The sequence below is a fragment of the Oreochromis niloticus genome, linkage group LG7 (assembly GCF_001858045.2).
Source record: "Oreochromis niloticus isolate F11D_XX linkage group LG7, O_niloticus_UMD_NMBU, whole genome shotgun sequence".
In the NCBI taxonomy this organism is placed as follows: Eukaryota; Metazoa; Chordata; class Actinopteri; order Cichliformes; family Cichlidae; genus Oreochromis; species Oreochromis niloticus.
The window spans coordinates 54,397,885-54,414,226 of NC_031972.2; the positions used below are offsets into that span (position 1 = coordinate 54,397,885).

The 16,342-nt window shown below is 39.5% G+C and overlaps 1 protein-coding gene across 7 annotated transcripts in view; it reads left to right on the forward strand.

Moving 5' to 3' along the window:
* The window catches only part of ptprq (protein tyrosine phosphatase receptor type Q), a 42,902-nt gene that overhangs the window by 564 nt on the left and 25,996 nt on the right, over positions 1-16,342 (forward strand). For 5 of the 7 annotated variants that reach the window (XM_019361572.2, XM_005470795.4, XM_019361567.2 and 2 more), the window contains exons 2-23: positions 69-188; positions 293-437; positions 533-817; positions 931-1,148; positions 1,816-1,996; positions 2,216-2,581; positions 2,670-2,972; positions 3,684-3,980; positions 4,088-4,387; positions 5,946-6,076; positions 6,386-6,515; positions 6,590-6,743; positions 6,867-6,973; positions 8,539-8,636; positions 9,023-9,191; positions 9,283-9,543; positions 9,672-9,832; positions 11,309-11,420; positions 12,137-12,245; positions 13,651-13,765; positions 15,917-15,986; positions 16,106-16,305. In XM_019361572.2, the coding sequence (XP_019217117.1) occupies positions 69-188; positions 293-437; positions 533-817; positions 931-1,148; positions 1,816-1,996; positions 2,216-2,581; positions 2,670-2,972; positions 3,684-3,980; positions 4,088-4,387; positions 5,946-6,076; positions 6,386-6,515; positions 6,590-6,743; positions 6,867-6,973; positions 8,539-8,636; positions 9,023-9,191; positions 9,283-9,543; positions 9,672-9,832; positions 11,309-11,420; positions 12,137-12,245; positions 13,651-13,765; positions 15,917-15,986; positions 16,106-16,305 (4,032 nt within the window). Of the gene's footprint in view, positions 1-68; positions 189-292; positions 438-532; positions 818-930; positions 1,149-1,815; positions 1,997-2,215; positions 2,582-2,669; positions 2,973-3,683; positions 3,981-4,087; positions 4,388-5,945; positions 6,077-6,385; positions 6,516-6,589; positions 6,744-6,866; positions 6,974-8,538; positions 8,637-9,022; positions 9,192-9,282; positions 9,544-9,671; positions 9,833-11,308; positions 11,421-12,136; positions 12,246-13,650; positions 13,766-15,916; positions 15,987-16,105; positions 16,306-16,342 lie in introns of those variants that run through there. The other 2 variants (XM_019361568.2, XM_019361571.1) reach the window with 2 other exon arrangements.

Sequence of the window (16,342 nt, forward strand, 5' to 3'; positions counted from 1 at the left end):
ATGTTACATAGCAATTTTGGGCGCATTCAATTATTCAGCAGACATATAATCCCTTTCCCTTTCCACAGGTGGTCTTGCTAACCTGTGAAAAACATTCAAACACTGTTGAGGTTGAAGTTCTTTTTCAGCCCTTAAGTCAAGATCCAGACAGCTACAAGGTCACCTGCAGACCTGCGAGTAACCATCTGGTAAGAACAATAGTAATGGTGAAAAAAAGCTGTGAAAGTCTTATTAAGTTTTGTTCGTTTTTATAAAGTTTACTCTGTTCTCACTTTCTGTCACATCTTTGCAGGTATATGTGAAGAGCTTCAATAACTCAGCATGCTCCCATCACTGCAGGATATTATTGAGAATGGCTGAGGATCAGAAGGGGTATAACATCACGCTGAGAGCCAGCAGGAGTGATGCAGTGCTCGAGACAAAGACCTTTCACTTCCGTGAGTGTCTGTGAAGTCAGAATCCAAACACCACATGTTGTATTTCTATCATGTTTAATAACGTTAACACCTCATCCCTTTTTGTGTCTCAACAGTCCCAGTGTCCACGTCCTCCTTTAATGTATACAGCACAACCACTACTGCCCTTCTGACATGGAAGCTTCACAGGCTGCAGACCCTGTCCTCCATAAGCCTGTACAACACACGCACAGAAACTGTCGTGCACAGCTTCAATATAAACTCTTCAGAAGTAAAATCCCAGTATACAATGAAAGGTTTGCAGCCGGGCACACGCTTCAAGGCCAAAGTCACAGTGACTACATACCTCAAACAGTTTAATATAACCTTGAAGCAGAGACTCAGAATTCTTCTGGAAACAGGTATTGTGAACATTAGTAATCCTGTGATCGCATGACCACAGCTCAATTATTAACCTTTGAGTGACTGCAGTCAGGAATTTGTGCTGTAAGCTGATTGTAATATGTTTCTCCAGCTCAGTGCCCACCTGGCTGGATGGCCATTGGGGGCAGCTGCTACATTGTGAGAAGAACAGGCTTGACCTGGAGTAATGCACAGCACAGATGTTCAGACCTTGCAGCTGGAAGTCATCTGGCTAACCTGAAGAGCCTGGAAGATCTGGTTTTTATATCTTCTTACCTCCTGTCCCAGAACAACTTGCTGCTGCTATGGACCGGACTTAATGACCAGCAGGTATGCGCGAACATATTTTAAAATCACTTTAATCCTAAAAAGCAGCATTTATAATGACTTTAATTTTTCATTTTTGTGCTGTCAGAACAATAACAAAAAATCACATCTGAGAGTTGTCATGAATAACTGAGCACTTAGTACTTTAGAGAGGATTTTCTAAAAACAAAAGAACAACATTTTGATTAAATATATTGGAAAAACATGCACTTAAATATCCTCCAGGGTTAGGTGGTTGTGGAACGTGTGCTGCATGACATTAAATTTAAACTTTTTTTCTGTGTAAATACAATTTCCTTGCATAAAAGTTTTTCACACTTGAAATCAAACACAAACCCTGGGAGAAAAAAAACAGAGGTTTTGCATTTTGGTAATTATGAATATGTTTTTATGAAAAATGTAAAATATGCTTAACAAGGGAGGTCTAAAAAAAATAAAATAAATAAAATAAATATTCGTGGTAGGATTTTACTAAAGTTTTGTCAAAATAATTTAGTTTGAAAAACTCTGCAAGCCATCGCTGAAGTGCTGGATATCGCAAGGGGAGGTTTTTCACAAAACGTTGTTCACTTTGACAACACTTCACTACAGTTAACCTTCAATGGAAAGTTTGTTTTTCATACTTAAATACCATTCGACTCATGATGTCTGCCTCTTTCTTGCCCTACAGGAGGAGGGCCGACCTCTCTGGTCTGATGGCTCATCATATAACCAAACAAACACTATGAAGACTCTGCTACCAGCCAACCAGACGGACTGCTTTGCTTTCCAGAGGAATGCCACAGGGCCGGGATTCTTTCTCACTCCATTCTTCTGTAACATCCCCTTACCCTTTATCTGCCAATATCAAAGTAAATAACTTGCGCACGACCCGTCTATTAGCCAGAATATAATATTTAACAGTGGTTGTAATGCATAAGTCATATGCAATATATAATTTGGGAGGATCACCACATTTCATTTGTGATATTGCACAGCACTTACCGATTCAAACCTTGCAATTTGTGAGCACTTCTGGCACTTATTTTTCGTTTCAGGGTGCTAAGGTATTGCTTTTTCCTCCTTTACAGCACCTTTAGTTCCTGCCTCTTTCTCATTTGACCTGGTTCAGGTGACAGAGGACCTGGTAGAGCTTCGTTGGAGTGATCTCTCACTCTGTAACTCGCCTGCTCATTCATCATTTGAGGTATTCCTGCAGTACCAAGAGGAAGAATACGGAGAGTGGGATCCAAGTGAAGAAGAAAGGCAAAGGAAGCAAATGGGCACAAAGAACCAGAGCACTCCTAAAAAAATTGTAAGGGTCCCCATTTCGATCTCTTCTAGAGGCGTAACTTTAGCAGGTTTATCTCCAGGAAGCATCTACTCCTTCACCCTTCAAGCTTCTCACCCTCCAGGCTTCGCTTGGAGCTTGGGACAAACACAAATTGCATATACCAGTGAGTGTATTGATGACCACTTACACAATTCAAAGAACATTATATTAATCGAGGCTGACTTTTAATATTTACACTGCCTTTCTTACAGGACCTCATCCTGCTCAAAATATCACTGTTGGTCCCGTTACAGCCAGTCACATTAGCGTTCATTGGATGCTGCCAGAAGCGTCATCTGTGGCTGGCTGGACTTTTGTTGTACGATATGAAGACATGTCTTCGAAACAGGATGGTGTAGTTGGCATGGCAAACATCTCCAAGTCATCTGGGTTGAGGTCCTATACTGCAGTAATTGGAGGGCTGGAATCTCACAGGAAATACAGGATTGAAGTATACACAGTTACCCAGCATGGGATAGGGAGCTGTGGACAGGCAACTCTAACTGTAAAAACTGGTAAGCATGTAAATATTAGATTCATGAACAATTTCTAAAAGCTTGTTGTACAGTAAGTACTGTCTGGTGCCATGCTCTACCTACTTTTAAATTATATTCTAGGAATGATCTTATACTTTTTAACAATCGTATGGCTTATTTGAAATCTCTGCAAATACTGATAAGATAAGGTAAATTCAAATGCAAACTTTACAGAAAATTTAAATTATTCTACACATTAGTTGCTCATGTAAGCAACCTTTAGGTCTGTCCAGTTTACTTAAGCGTTGCTGTGAAGTGGAAGACAGTATTGTGATGCCAGTGTGATTCATTTCACCAGAGTAAAAGGCGCAAAGTGTCACAAGTGAAGATGGCATGAACACAGACTATTGCCTTCTCAAAATATGCATCTTATTAAGCAGCTAAATAGCTTCACATCCAAGTGGGCTAGTTTCAGTTTGATTTTTAGTGCCATTCCCACGTTACTTGAGAGGTTATTAATTTTTCGCTTGTGTTTAAATCTACTCATCAGTATTCACTGATGATCCTGTTGGCAATTATGATTTCATAGATGTGTTTCTGACTGCTTTGCAATGCTCTTGTAAATAATATTGGCACTATTGATTTTTTTCAGTACAATCTTAAATGAAATGGTTATGTGCAAGTATGCATAAGGAATCGTGTAACTCTTTAACCTCTGACTTTGAAATAATGCTTGTTTGTACTTCTTAGCGGTGAAGGCTGTCAGTGGTCTGGTAGTGATAAGCACCAGGAGCAGAAATCTGACTGTCTGTGGCACCCATCCACCCCGCGATCCTCCAGATGGTTACTTTATCACATCCCAACCTCTTGACAATCCTACTGCTCCTTTGTTGTGGCTAAACCACTCCACCTCAGATGGACACTTGATAAATGGATCCATGTGTTTTAATTTGGGCACATTTACTCCTGGTCAGACGTATGAAGTTGGAGTTGTTGCTCTGAAGGGAAATGACAGGAGCGAGAGGTCTAGCGTCATACACACCACAGGTAAGAGAAATAATAAAAGTGTCCAAATAGATGTATTGCAATGTTTTATTATCTAAGACACTCCACCATCTGTCTTTGACTCTTCTTGTTTGTCTTTGTGTATATAGCTCCAATGCCAGTGCAGGTAGCAGTGCCTGTCTCGGTGGGTACAAACTATGCACAACTGTACATTCAGCATCCACAGCTGGGTGTGATGGATGGCGTAAAAGTGTGTGCGTGTCCTGGAGACTGGGATACTGTTTGCAAGGGTTTGGGCAACTATCTGTGTGACTGGTACTCCCTCGCTGCTCACGTTCATCTCATAAACCTCAGCAACCTCAGTCCGGGGTCACCGTACCAGCTCAGAGTGTACAGCACGAGCCGAGAGCAGTTGGGACCACCATACTACAGCCGCCTCTTTAGAACAAGTGAGTTACCTCTGTCACTACGAGCACATACAAATGCATGCACTACTCAGAGTGTGCGTAACAACTGCATTTAAACTGCTTCTACCTGAGAGGTGTCAACACAAACACAGAGATTTAAGGCCACTTTAATTAAGATAGCTTAGTGCAACCCTTGACTACAGTGGAGCTGATCATATCATCCTATTTCACACAACTAAGATAGACACATAGAGTCCAGATGGTAAGTAATTGGGTAGATATACATGTTTTGTTCTTCGAGCTCTATGCTTCAGCAAATTCAATTTGAATCAAATAATGGATAAGGCCACTAAAATGTCAAGTCACAGATTTAATTTGAGAAAGCTTATTCAAGTATAAAAAGAACTCGGTGAGCTACAGTGTATCTCTTTGATCAAAAGTTCCTATTTTGCAGTGGGTTAAGTTGAAACTGCAGTATTAAAAGATGATGACCAAAATAGGTCAGGGCTGACTGAGAGAGCTGCCCCTCAGGCAGAGGTGGAGTAGTCTGTAAATATGATGAGGAAAGTGATTAAGCGAGTAATGAAGCTCAAACAAAGACAAAAAAAATCTATGCTTTTTTTTAATAATGCATGTGCACAAAACTGGAGAAACACAAACAGAAAAATGTGTTATGGATGACCTGAAAAACATTTTTCAGGCAATTGTAAAGACATGTAAAAAAAAAACCCCAAACACTTTATGTCTGTACAAAACATCACAAATGCTCTCAAATACTTTTGTCAAAGATTAAGAGAAGACCTCATCATAAGACCCCCAGAAACACAAGAGGCAAACTGCTATTCAACCCAAATGACAGAAAAGCCACATTACACATAAGAAAAGCAAGAAAACAAAAAATATTGTATGACTGCCAATATTCTGAAGAGGTATACGCTATTTCTATTCATTTATTGTAACTGTCCCAATTCTTACTGATGGATTGTATGAAGAGAGTCGTGCAAAAAAATTCAAGCTACTACTTGCTGTGTATCCTCGCTCAGTAACAAATTGTTGAATGGCCCATGATAGAGGTTAGCCATCTAAATATTCCTGAGGCGGTAGCAGATGTATTCCCCAATGTAAATCTCTTTTCTTGTTTACTGTTTGTGGATGGTGGTTGCTTTACCGTAATCTGGAGAGGGCTTATTTTCTTTTGCACTCTTCATTTGGCTTCACTTAAAAGAAGATTGTGCATCTTCATCATCTCATGCAGATAGCAGTAATTCAATTTCAAATGTAATCCATCCTAATCTTGGCATGACTTCACTGTTTCTTTTTCTTTTTTAGATTTTTAGTGATAACATTTGATATTTATAAAAAGATGCATCACAGAGGCCGTGCTCAGAACTGTATGATAGATATTGTATTTTGATCCCTTTGTTTGAAACCTCATATCAAACTATAACACTAATTTTCCATGGAGTTTGGATTTTCTAAGTGAATAAAATCTTTAAATCTGTGTCTAAAACAAACGTATGATTCTATGTTTGCATAAATTATCAGAACTTTTAATAATCGTTACACTTAATGGGATGTGATATATGCTTTGTAACTTTAGGTCTGGCTCCTCCTAGCAGAGTAAGGGAGGGTCAGGTGACAGATACATCCATTGAGCTGCTTTGGGATCCTGCACCAGGCCAGGATCACAGCTACGAGGCCATCTGCCTCAACTGTGAAAGCTCACAGAAGGTAAAAACACAACAACAACAAAAAGCTCCCAAAAATTCACCTGTTTAGGAAGCATATCAACAGAAGCCTTTATTTGATTTCCCCGACAACTTTTCAGTGTGTGGTTTGATAATTAAATCAGAAGTTTTCACATCCACTGAAATAAATTACCTTGAGTGTTGCACTAATCAGAAGTAGCTTCAGGGGAGACTTATGGTAAACAATAATTGGCATGTTTTTAATGTATTCAGTATAAATATATACACTTCTGTAAGAATTATAATAAGGGTCTTGGTCAGCTTTGCTGGTTATCTGATTTGTGTGCTGCAGGTGCAGAAGGTGTTGAGCCACAGTGCAGTGTTTTCAGGTCTTACTCCAGGCTCGCTTTACCGATTCGAAGTACGGACAGAGAAGCAGTCCTTTACTGACAGTTCACCAGTTACGATTAATATCACTGCAGGTAAATACAGACACACAAGTACAAGCACGTCTCCGTCTCTCTTTCCTAATAACTATCACTTTCTGCTGTGCTAGCTCCCAGCCCAGTGGAGGTCTCTCTTGTCAATAAAACCACATCATCCATATGCATTAGTTGGAGTATGTTGAGGGGATTGGTGACTACACTCATCCTGTCGATCAAAAACAGAACAAGCACTCAGGAGCTGATCACATCTTATCAGGAGCCCAGGTCAGTCTCCTTTCTTCTCAGCCAGTACACAAATTACTGCAGGTTTATGAGCCTGGCGTTTCAATCATCAGATCGAAACTACTCCTTAAAAACACAGAGTGCTAAAGCTGTGTGTGTACACAGATTATTCTGCTTCAAGTGCCTCGCTTCTGGAAGCCAGTACACAGTTGAAGTTATTACCATCAGTGGGGACAGAAGAAGTAAACCTACTACTATGACCCTCTGTACTAGTAAGTGTTCAATCGAATAATTTTGATGAAGTACAAAATAGATGAGCGCAAATAAATTCAAATGTATTAAAAAATAGCACGTATTAGATAAAGAAGAGAAGCAAAATTACTTCTATCTGCATTTGTTAAGGTTCACTTCAAAGGTGGACCTGAATGCAGACAGAGTAAAATCAAGAGTGAGCTTTATTTAAAAACTGATAATCAGAGTCTATAAAAACAGCAAAACATACAATAGACAGCCAAACAAAGAAGAACGCCGGACTATATTTACACTGAAGACTAACAGGGCATCGGGGATAGAAGAGGAATGAAACACAGGCAAGTAATCAAGACAGTCAGACTGGAAGTAAAACACAAAACAAGACACCAGAGAAAACCAACCATCAAAGTAAAGCAGAAACAATCCAAGAGATGGAGACAACAAGACTCAGACTAAAATGAAGGCGTAAACACAGAAACTGGGAAGGGAAACACGGGTAAAATAAAAACACAAGTTAAAAACAACATCAGTTACACAAAACTTTATCGCAAAAATCTAATTCATCATTAGAATAACCATAAAGTAAAGCAGGAAACATAAACTTGTCACAAAAACTCGAAATTACTAAAACAACCGCAAAATCAAAACTGAACACAACAGAAAACTACAACTCAGAATAATCACAAAACCCCAGGACAATAACAGTAACAGGAATAACGGGACAATTTCAGTCTTCATTTATTCCACTGAAACTAAATTTATTATTACACTGTTATATCACATTAGTCAAATTATTAAAAAAATACCTAAAATTTCTACAGCAAATTTGGGTAAAATTGTATAAAATTTAAACATTTTGAAATCGCTGTGTTACAGCAACCAAAGCATCAAAAACAATTTAGCTCATTAAAGTAAAATAAATTCACACAAAATAAAATATCTTGGAAAGGTAAAAAAATTACACTAAACAACGAAACAAGGAACTTAAACCAATAAAAATATACAAAAAAGTACAGAAAATATATTTAATAATGTAATACTATAATCATTTATGTTGCTTATAGAATTAGGTCCATAATTTGTTGGACAAAGATACATTTTTTTGTAGCTTTGTCTCTGTATACCATTAAAGTGTATTATAAATAAAGTCAAGATGTGATTGACGTACAGACTCTGAGCTTTAATTCAAGAGGTTTAACAAAAGCACTGCATTAATTGTTTTGGAATTACAGACATTTTTATACATAGTCCCTAATTTTCATTCCCCAAATTGTAATAATAAACCATTATAATGCTTATTAGCTACAGTAAACATTAAAGTAATTGATACTTTTGCTAAATTTAGCCCATCTTTTGATTGCCTGATATTCAAATGCACAACTTTCACTTTTAAAAGACTGTTTTTATACTGCAGTATTGCTACTTGCACTAGAGTCTCAATACACCCTCCACCACTGGTGCTCGGTTGTATCCAGTGTCGCCCCCTGCTGGCATAGAATGAGCTAATCCTGTAAAGCACAGAGAAAGTTTAACTTGTTAGGTGTGAGTGTGTGGTGTCAAATGCTAACAAGCATCTTGTCTCAAGTTCCTGAGGTGCCACAGGAAGTGACTCTTTCAGAAAACGCAGTGACGTCTGTGTCTGTCACCTGGAGACCGCCACCAGGACAGGTGATGCAGTACAAGGTAAGACATGCACAGCAATGTACAAGTCCAGAGGCAGAGGCAGTACGAGGTGCCATGGTATATTGATATACTGATTCATACCCCCAAAATATTGATTAATATGACTGATGGATAAAAGTACATCACCTGGGTCAGGTTCTACACTCACCTGTTTGTTACTAAGCAACTGCTGTTGGCACGCCACGGATTTGGTTACTTCAGAGAAATATGACCTCCACAGAGCTACATCCAGGAAGAATGACCAAGCACATTGCTGACACACAACAAAAGTGCTCACCGAGTTATTATTTGAAGTAGAAAATATGAGCAGTATTTAAAATATTGAATAAAAATAGACAGAAATATAATCTGTTATATTAGTTGTTTTTTTTGTTTTTTTTTCTCAGCTTCTTTTTGGCCTGCTGTCTGTAGACAGGAAATCATGGACCGAGGTGCGTGTCCAAGGCACAAGTTGTGAGGTGAAGGATCTGATCCCCGGATCAGATTATGGGGTTAGCATTCAGAGCGTACTGGGCTCAGACTCCAGTCAGGCGGTCCACAAAGGGTTCAGCACACGTGAGTGACGCAAAAGCATCTAGAAACAGAGACGCACCAAAACAAGAGCATCTTCCAAAACAAGAGGCAAAAATTCTAAATTGTGTTTCAGGCCCAGCAGGATTACACCATCTCTATTTAGATCACCTGACCTCTTCTTCTGCGTCTGTGAGCTGGGACAGTGCACATGGAGCATTTGACTTCCACCGAGTGAATGTGACCAACACTTTAGTCACGACCACACTCACCATACCCAAGGAGAAGCAGGTTGCTGTGGTTACAGGGTTGCTGGGTGGCTGCAGCTACAACGTGACCGTTGAAAGAGTGAAAGGAGTAACAGCAGGACGCTCTGCGTTTCTGTCTGTAACTACAGGTAAATGATATTACAAATTATGCCAGTCAGCACCTCCACCCCGTTCTTATCACCTACCCTGATCATGTCTTCATAAATGTTAGAAACTCTCTGCTAACATTGTTTTTCCCTTTCATGTTCTTCTTGAGTGCCAGCCCCTGTGCAAGGATTGCATATCACGAACATATCTGCATGTGCCTTCTCGTTGCGTTGGGAACAGGCAGTAGGGTGTGTGGATCATTATCAAGTAAATCTGCTACCAAACCAAGGAAATATCACCATGCACCCCGCACGTGACGGATACATTCAGGTACACACATACTTAGTAAGACGCATGCTGTTTAAAGGTTGAGTTAAGAAATGTACCATAATTGTAGACGCTGGGACACAAGCGTGTCAGAAGTTCACCTAAGTACCATCAAAGCCTTTGTCGTTTGATCAAAGCAGTGTTTGAGTAAAAGGAACAAACTCAGAGTTGCAGTAGTGTTGTAATATTAAAGAGAAAAAAGTACACACGCATACACACATAGATCTCTTGACCAGTCACATTCCGGCTTCTACCGGCAGCCAGGTGTCAGTTACCCCCCAAAATGTAACCTGACACACCTCAAACCACACACATAGACAGCACACAGAGTTGAGTAATAGATCTCATTATTTGTTAAGTTGCCCTCTTGAGCTCAACCCTGAATCATTCATTTGCTTAAGCAGCTCTCCCAGAGGGAGAGACCAGTGGGAGACTGTTAGCCTTGTGCTAATGAACGGACCCAAAACCCTTCCTTGTAAAATTTCAGTATTTAATGCCTGGACGACTAACCCTGTAACCTTCATTAATGCCATTAACCAGCAGCTTCTAGACTCGGAGTCATCCCTCTCCGGCTCACTGGATTACCTGTAGCCCACTGCTAACGTTTGTGCACTAATTCTGGAAACAGCTATACTGGTGAGGCCTCTAACCTGCTGTGACTAAACTAAAGCTAACTCGAATACCCAGCATGGCCTTCTTCTCAGACATCCTACTGCTCACACTGTGCCTGGGCCAGGTGTATTCACAGGTAAGAATTAAACAATGGTTACATGGCTTTGGTGCACACAGTTATTTATAAACTGCGCACATAGATATGTTATGGATGTGTAACAGTAATACACTAACCATTCAGAGTCACGTTTCAGCTTTACAAATGAATGCACATGCAGTAAGATCAATTTTAAAGCACCCTTTCTTTCCGTGTCTGAGTGTTTAGTCATTTTTCTGAAAGGTAACACACTATCCAACACCTTGATGTCACAGATGCTACAACATGCACTGAAGCAAAAAAGCAGTGATGCAGGAAGCAGAGCTCGTCTGTCTCACAGACGTTAAAATACAAACAAGTGCAACCACAAGCTGTCATCCATTCACTAATACCCACCTTCAAATTGATTTAGATGGATGAGGAGAGGTCTGGTAATTCTGTCATAGGCAGCATAATGGAGTAAAATAATGGAGTGAAAATTGCATGTATTTTGTCATTTAGATGAATATTACTGCAAAAAACTTGAAGAAAAAAGACAATAAAAGACAAATGAAAAGACAATAAAGGGATTACTGCTGCATGTGTTGTCTAAAAATGTTTAAGCAATTTTTCAGCTGTCTATAATTTTAAGAAATAATGATTTTGCATAAAATCCGGTTTAAAATCCATCAAACAAAAATACATTTAGGTTTTAAAAGAGAAATAATTGGGAAATAGCACGTTACATTGCTGATGAGCAAGTAGATTTATTTATTTTTCTGCTCCCACAGGCCGATGTGGTAAATGTCAGCCCCAAGACACAATACACTGTAACAGTCACAGCAGCCTCCTCCTCTAACATCAGCCCTGGAGTCAGCCGCATGATCAACAGGAATGGGAGTGGTAAGACACACACACACAGTTTGGTGTTGTTTGTGTACGTTTTGTTTTTTCAGGTGTTAAAGCACCATCAGGAACTCATTTTGTATTTGCTCACTGTATATATATATATTACACACACACACATACACACTGAAGAAAAGGGATTGGCACAGTGGAGGTGTGTGTGCGTGTATAAATGTGTGTGTGTGCCTACTTTGCTGTTTAATTCCTTTTAGGTAACTTAAGCCTGGGCTTTTGAACCACAGGATGAATGGGTCTGCAGTGAATGTCAGTGAAATGCCACTGCTGTGTGAAGCCTTATTCATCAGGGTTCAGCCTAAAACACCCTTCACGCAGACCCAACACACACACACACCCACACACACTCAGCCACAAACACACACACACACACACTCAGAGGATCAGTCTACTACAGACAACAACACCATTCTTCAGACGACACTGTAGTCTGTCGAGTAGATAATACAAAAGTTATTAATCAAAACAAGTGTAGTGAGTTTGTTTTGTTGGTGATGTTTTACACAGGAGAAGCTGAGGGGATTAGATAAGAGATTACATATTTGAGCCCACTGAGGCGCCAGTTGGCTCAAGTACAGATGATTAACAGACATGTAATATACAGCTATTTGTGTAATTTTAGATATTTTTACTGCTTGTGTTCTGCTTGTGTTTACATCATCTCCTCTCCTTCACACGGTTGCCCTCATCTTCATCAGTTCCTGGTCCACCTTTAGGCCTAGAGGGAGAAGCTGTCGGCTCTAATGGCATCCTGCTTTCCTGGAATATACCGTCTAAAGCCCAAGATATAGATGGATATGTCATAAGGTAGTTTTTCAAGATCTTCTTTGGAAAACTGTCTAAGATACATACACTATCATAGTTTAGTATAGTCAAAAGTTTCAATCTCGCATCTCATGTAAAAGTGCAGTATAATCAGCAACATGTACTAAACAAGTGCTAAATACTTTATTCTATCTATTTATTGATCTATCTATATCTTTTCTATGTAGTTTTTCTGTCACGTTTACACATGTTGCCAAAAGGGATGTCGCAGAATACCTTCTGCTGGACAACCTATACAACATCAACAATAATCACTTCTTCACTTTTACAATTTTCATTTATTGACCGTTATAAATGCAGATGCCAATATTAGCAGCAAATAGCCAGAAATTGGCATTTGAGGTGTTCGAGATACATGTCTACAGTACAACCTGGCTTTTTTGTGCAGAAATGGTTTGAAATACTTTCCTAGGGATTATTTTTAATGTTAAAAATATATTGCAACAAGACCTTATTACTATATGTTAAAAATTCAAAGATCAGCACAGAGCTAGTTACCAGTTTTTGGATTAATGTAGATCAAAGTGAAATATTCACTTCATGAAGCAGCTGTATACAATAATAGTAAGTAAATTCAATTCAGTTTTATTTATACAGCACCAGGTCACAACAACAGTCACCTCAAGGTGCTTTATATTGTAAGGTAGAGCCTACAACAATAGATACAGAGAAAAACCCAACAATCATATGACCCCCAATGAGCAAGCACTTTGGCAACAGTGGGAAGGAAAAACTCCCTTTTAACAGGAAGAAACCTCCAGCAGAACCAGGCTCAGGGAGGGGCGGGGCCATCTGCTGTGACCGGTTGGGGAGAAAGAAGGAACACAGGGTAAAAGACATGCTGTGGAAGAGAGACAGAGATTAATAACAAGTATGATTCAATGCAGAGAGGTCTATTAACACATGGTGAGTGAGAAAGGTGACTGAAAAGGAAATACTCAATGCATCATGGGAATCCCCTAGCAGCCTACACCTACTGCAGCATAACTAAGGGAGGATTCAGGGTCACCTGATCCAGCCCTGACTATATGCTTTAGCAAAAAGGAAAGTTTTAAGGCTAATCTTAAAAGTAGAGATAGTGTCTGTCGCCCAAATCCAAACTGGAAGCTGGTTCCATAGAAGAGGGGCCTGAAAACTGAAGGCTCTGCCTCCCGTTGTACTTTTAAATAGTCTAGGAACAACAAGTAAACCTGCAGTGCGAGAGCAAAGTGGGGTGATATGGCACTATAAGGTCATTAAGATAAGTAAACAAGAAATAATAAGTGTAGTTGAGTACAGTTCAACAGTTTTGCATCTGACCATAAAGTGTATTTTCATTCAGTTGCATAAATTTCATAAGTGTGAAGTTGAGATATGCTGATCTTAACTAACTGGTTTCTTACTGCAGGTACAAGGAGGTGTGTCCTTACCCTGACCCCGCTTTCACACAGGTGACAAAATACCTGGATATACCAGAGACCCTGATCACTGACTTCACTTCAGGATCTACCTACCACATTCAGGTAGAATATAATAGTCAGAATTAAATTAAGTTTACAGTCAGATTGTTTGGTGAAATCACTATAAACAATAAAACAAAATAAAACTCATTCTGGGGAACTGCTTCAACTTACCTGTTTTGACTACAAAGCCGTGCCTCAAAAGAGTTACAGTGGGAGGGGTTCAAGTGTGCTCCACACCATTTCTTTCATGTCTTTCCCCTTTTTCCTGTCTAGTCTCTGGAGTCTTATCAAATAAAGGCTGACCTAGCACATTTTGTTTAAAAAGTCCCAGATTGAATCAAAACAGAACAAGCTGTCCTGCAGGGATACTGCACATAAAAGAGCTTTTGAATATGAGTTTTTATTATGTTAAAATGTAATGATTAATAGATATACTTCTGGGAACTGTGATCATTGTCCCTCTTAACAGACCTCCTTGAAACTGCCCCCCTCCCATCATGTGAGTGTAACTATGTGACAGAGGATCAGACTATTCTGTTGATCTGGCTGAATACTGGTAATTGATCCTGATTGCATTATTAAACAGGTAAACAGATCTATGGATGAGCCTTGGCTCTTTCCACTATCTGTTGTCAGTGAGCTTGAATGCGATCATGCTTAAAGGTTTTCAGAATTCATTAACCCGCTATGACCTTCATACAAATGGACGTGACACACTTACAGATTATAGCTGCACATACTGCATTTATCTGTGTGTGTTTGCACGTATAATGTTACTAAATTTTACCTCTGAGTTTGCTAGACCTCTAGACCACAGCTGAGCCCATAAGCAAATTCGTATTTCTTCCTCAGCCTGTAATAGAATACATCTGTTCATTCTTGTCACCGAATGTATAAGGGCTATTATTTCCCCACAGATTTCTCAATAAACAGATTTGTGCCACAGATTAGCTTTTTAATGAAAGCTGCATTGTTGCATTGTATTTTTACAAGGGCAAAAATCTCTTCTGCTCTGTCTTTTTCAACAGTAATTCCTCAGAGTAAAGCCCATTGAGTTTTTCTCTAAAGCTGAATATGAGATAGGTTTTCCTCAGCTTACCTATTTCTGATGTGAAGCTGAAAGCATTCAGTTTAGAAAGGCATGGATACAGTCCTGTTATAAATTTTCTGCTTGATTTTTTTATGTTCTTAAGTGTGATATTGCTTTTCTTCATTTTATAGATTTTATATTACCAAGTTTAATCTCTATAAAATATCCCTCTGTAAGATGACAAGCTTTCTGAGTTACTGACATTTACAAACAGCCCAAATTTTACACTACACAAACAAAACCATTTGTCATGTTGGCATAAACAATGGAAGTCGTATAATAAAGAACAATCTTGCAAGTAGGCAAGTGGTAAACAGAAAAAGTGAAAAAAAACACACAACTGGAACCCATTTGATGTGTAAGGAACTGACAGAGAACAATGGCGTGATGCGAGTTAAATAAAGGAGGAAGGTTTAGTTAGGAACAGGTGAAGCAGGTGTGAGAGTCAGGTGACGGGAAACACCGAGAAAATCTGAGGACATGAGGGTTATGTTTAGCTCACCTGTATTGTAGTGTTGCACCTGGATCAGCTGATCCATTATGTCCAGTGCTTGTTGAATTATTCTGGGGTTACCCTGTATGTGCTTGGCTGCTGATTGGATGACACTGACACGAACCAGAGAAAAGCCTGCAGCGCCCCACTGCTAACCGTTTCGTGGAAACAAGGTGGAAACAAACAGCTGAACGGCGCACACTGCTTTCTGATCTCAGGCAGGAACTAAAGACATTTTTTCTTTGTTCTTTTTTAAGATAACATGTCAGTTCCCATAGTACTCCAGTACAAAACTAAAATCCATTTAAGTGACTCCACAGTTGACCTGATAAATTGCTATTTAATTTTGATCCCACTTCTCATGATGTATATTTTTGTTTATTCTTAAATCACTGGAAAAAAATCAAAGACTTGAGACTGTGTTGTGATCTGTTTACATCTACGCTATATAATGAGATATATTTTTGTAGATTATATATCTCTGGGATCTCTGAATCAACTCTGCTACGGCAGCTTGTTCCAGCAGCCTGAGATTAGCACATGACTGGGAGATGATAACTGACAGGAACATGAATTAATCATTATGCCTACCAACACTTCCTCTCTCTCTCTCTCTGTTTCTCTTTAGGTAGCAGCTATAGCTCCATTTGGAGTAGGAGCATTCAGCAAACCTTTATACATAAAGACAGCAGAGTCCCGTGGGTATTCATGCACAAGCACACAGCCTTGCACTCCGATCCAAGCGTCTCAACATCATAAAAAAATAACTTGTGCATGTATATTTCACTGAATTTGCATGTGTATTTACATCCTGCAGCCCCTGGCCTGGTGACCAATCTCACAGCGTATGCTTATAACCACACCTTCGTCGTCCTTACCTGGTTCTTGCCACACCGCATCAATGGCCTCATCACAAAGTTCGCCGTCAAGGCCAGATTGGTTCGTACTGGGCAGATGGTCCGTATGCTGGAGGTCAATGCAGTGGACATCATGACTGTAGCCCTGCCTCACTGCAATGTACTGTGTTTTTCCTTCACCCTCCTTCTAAACTGTG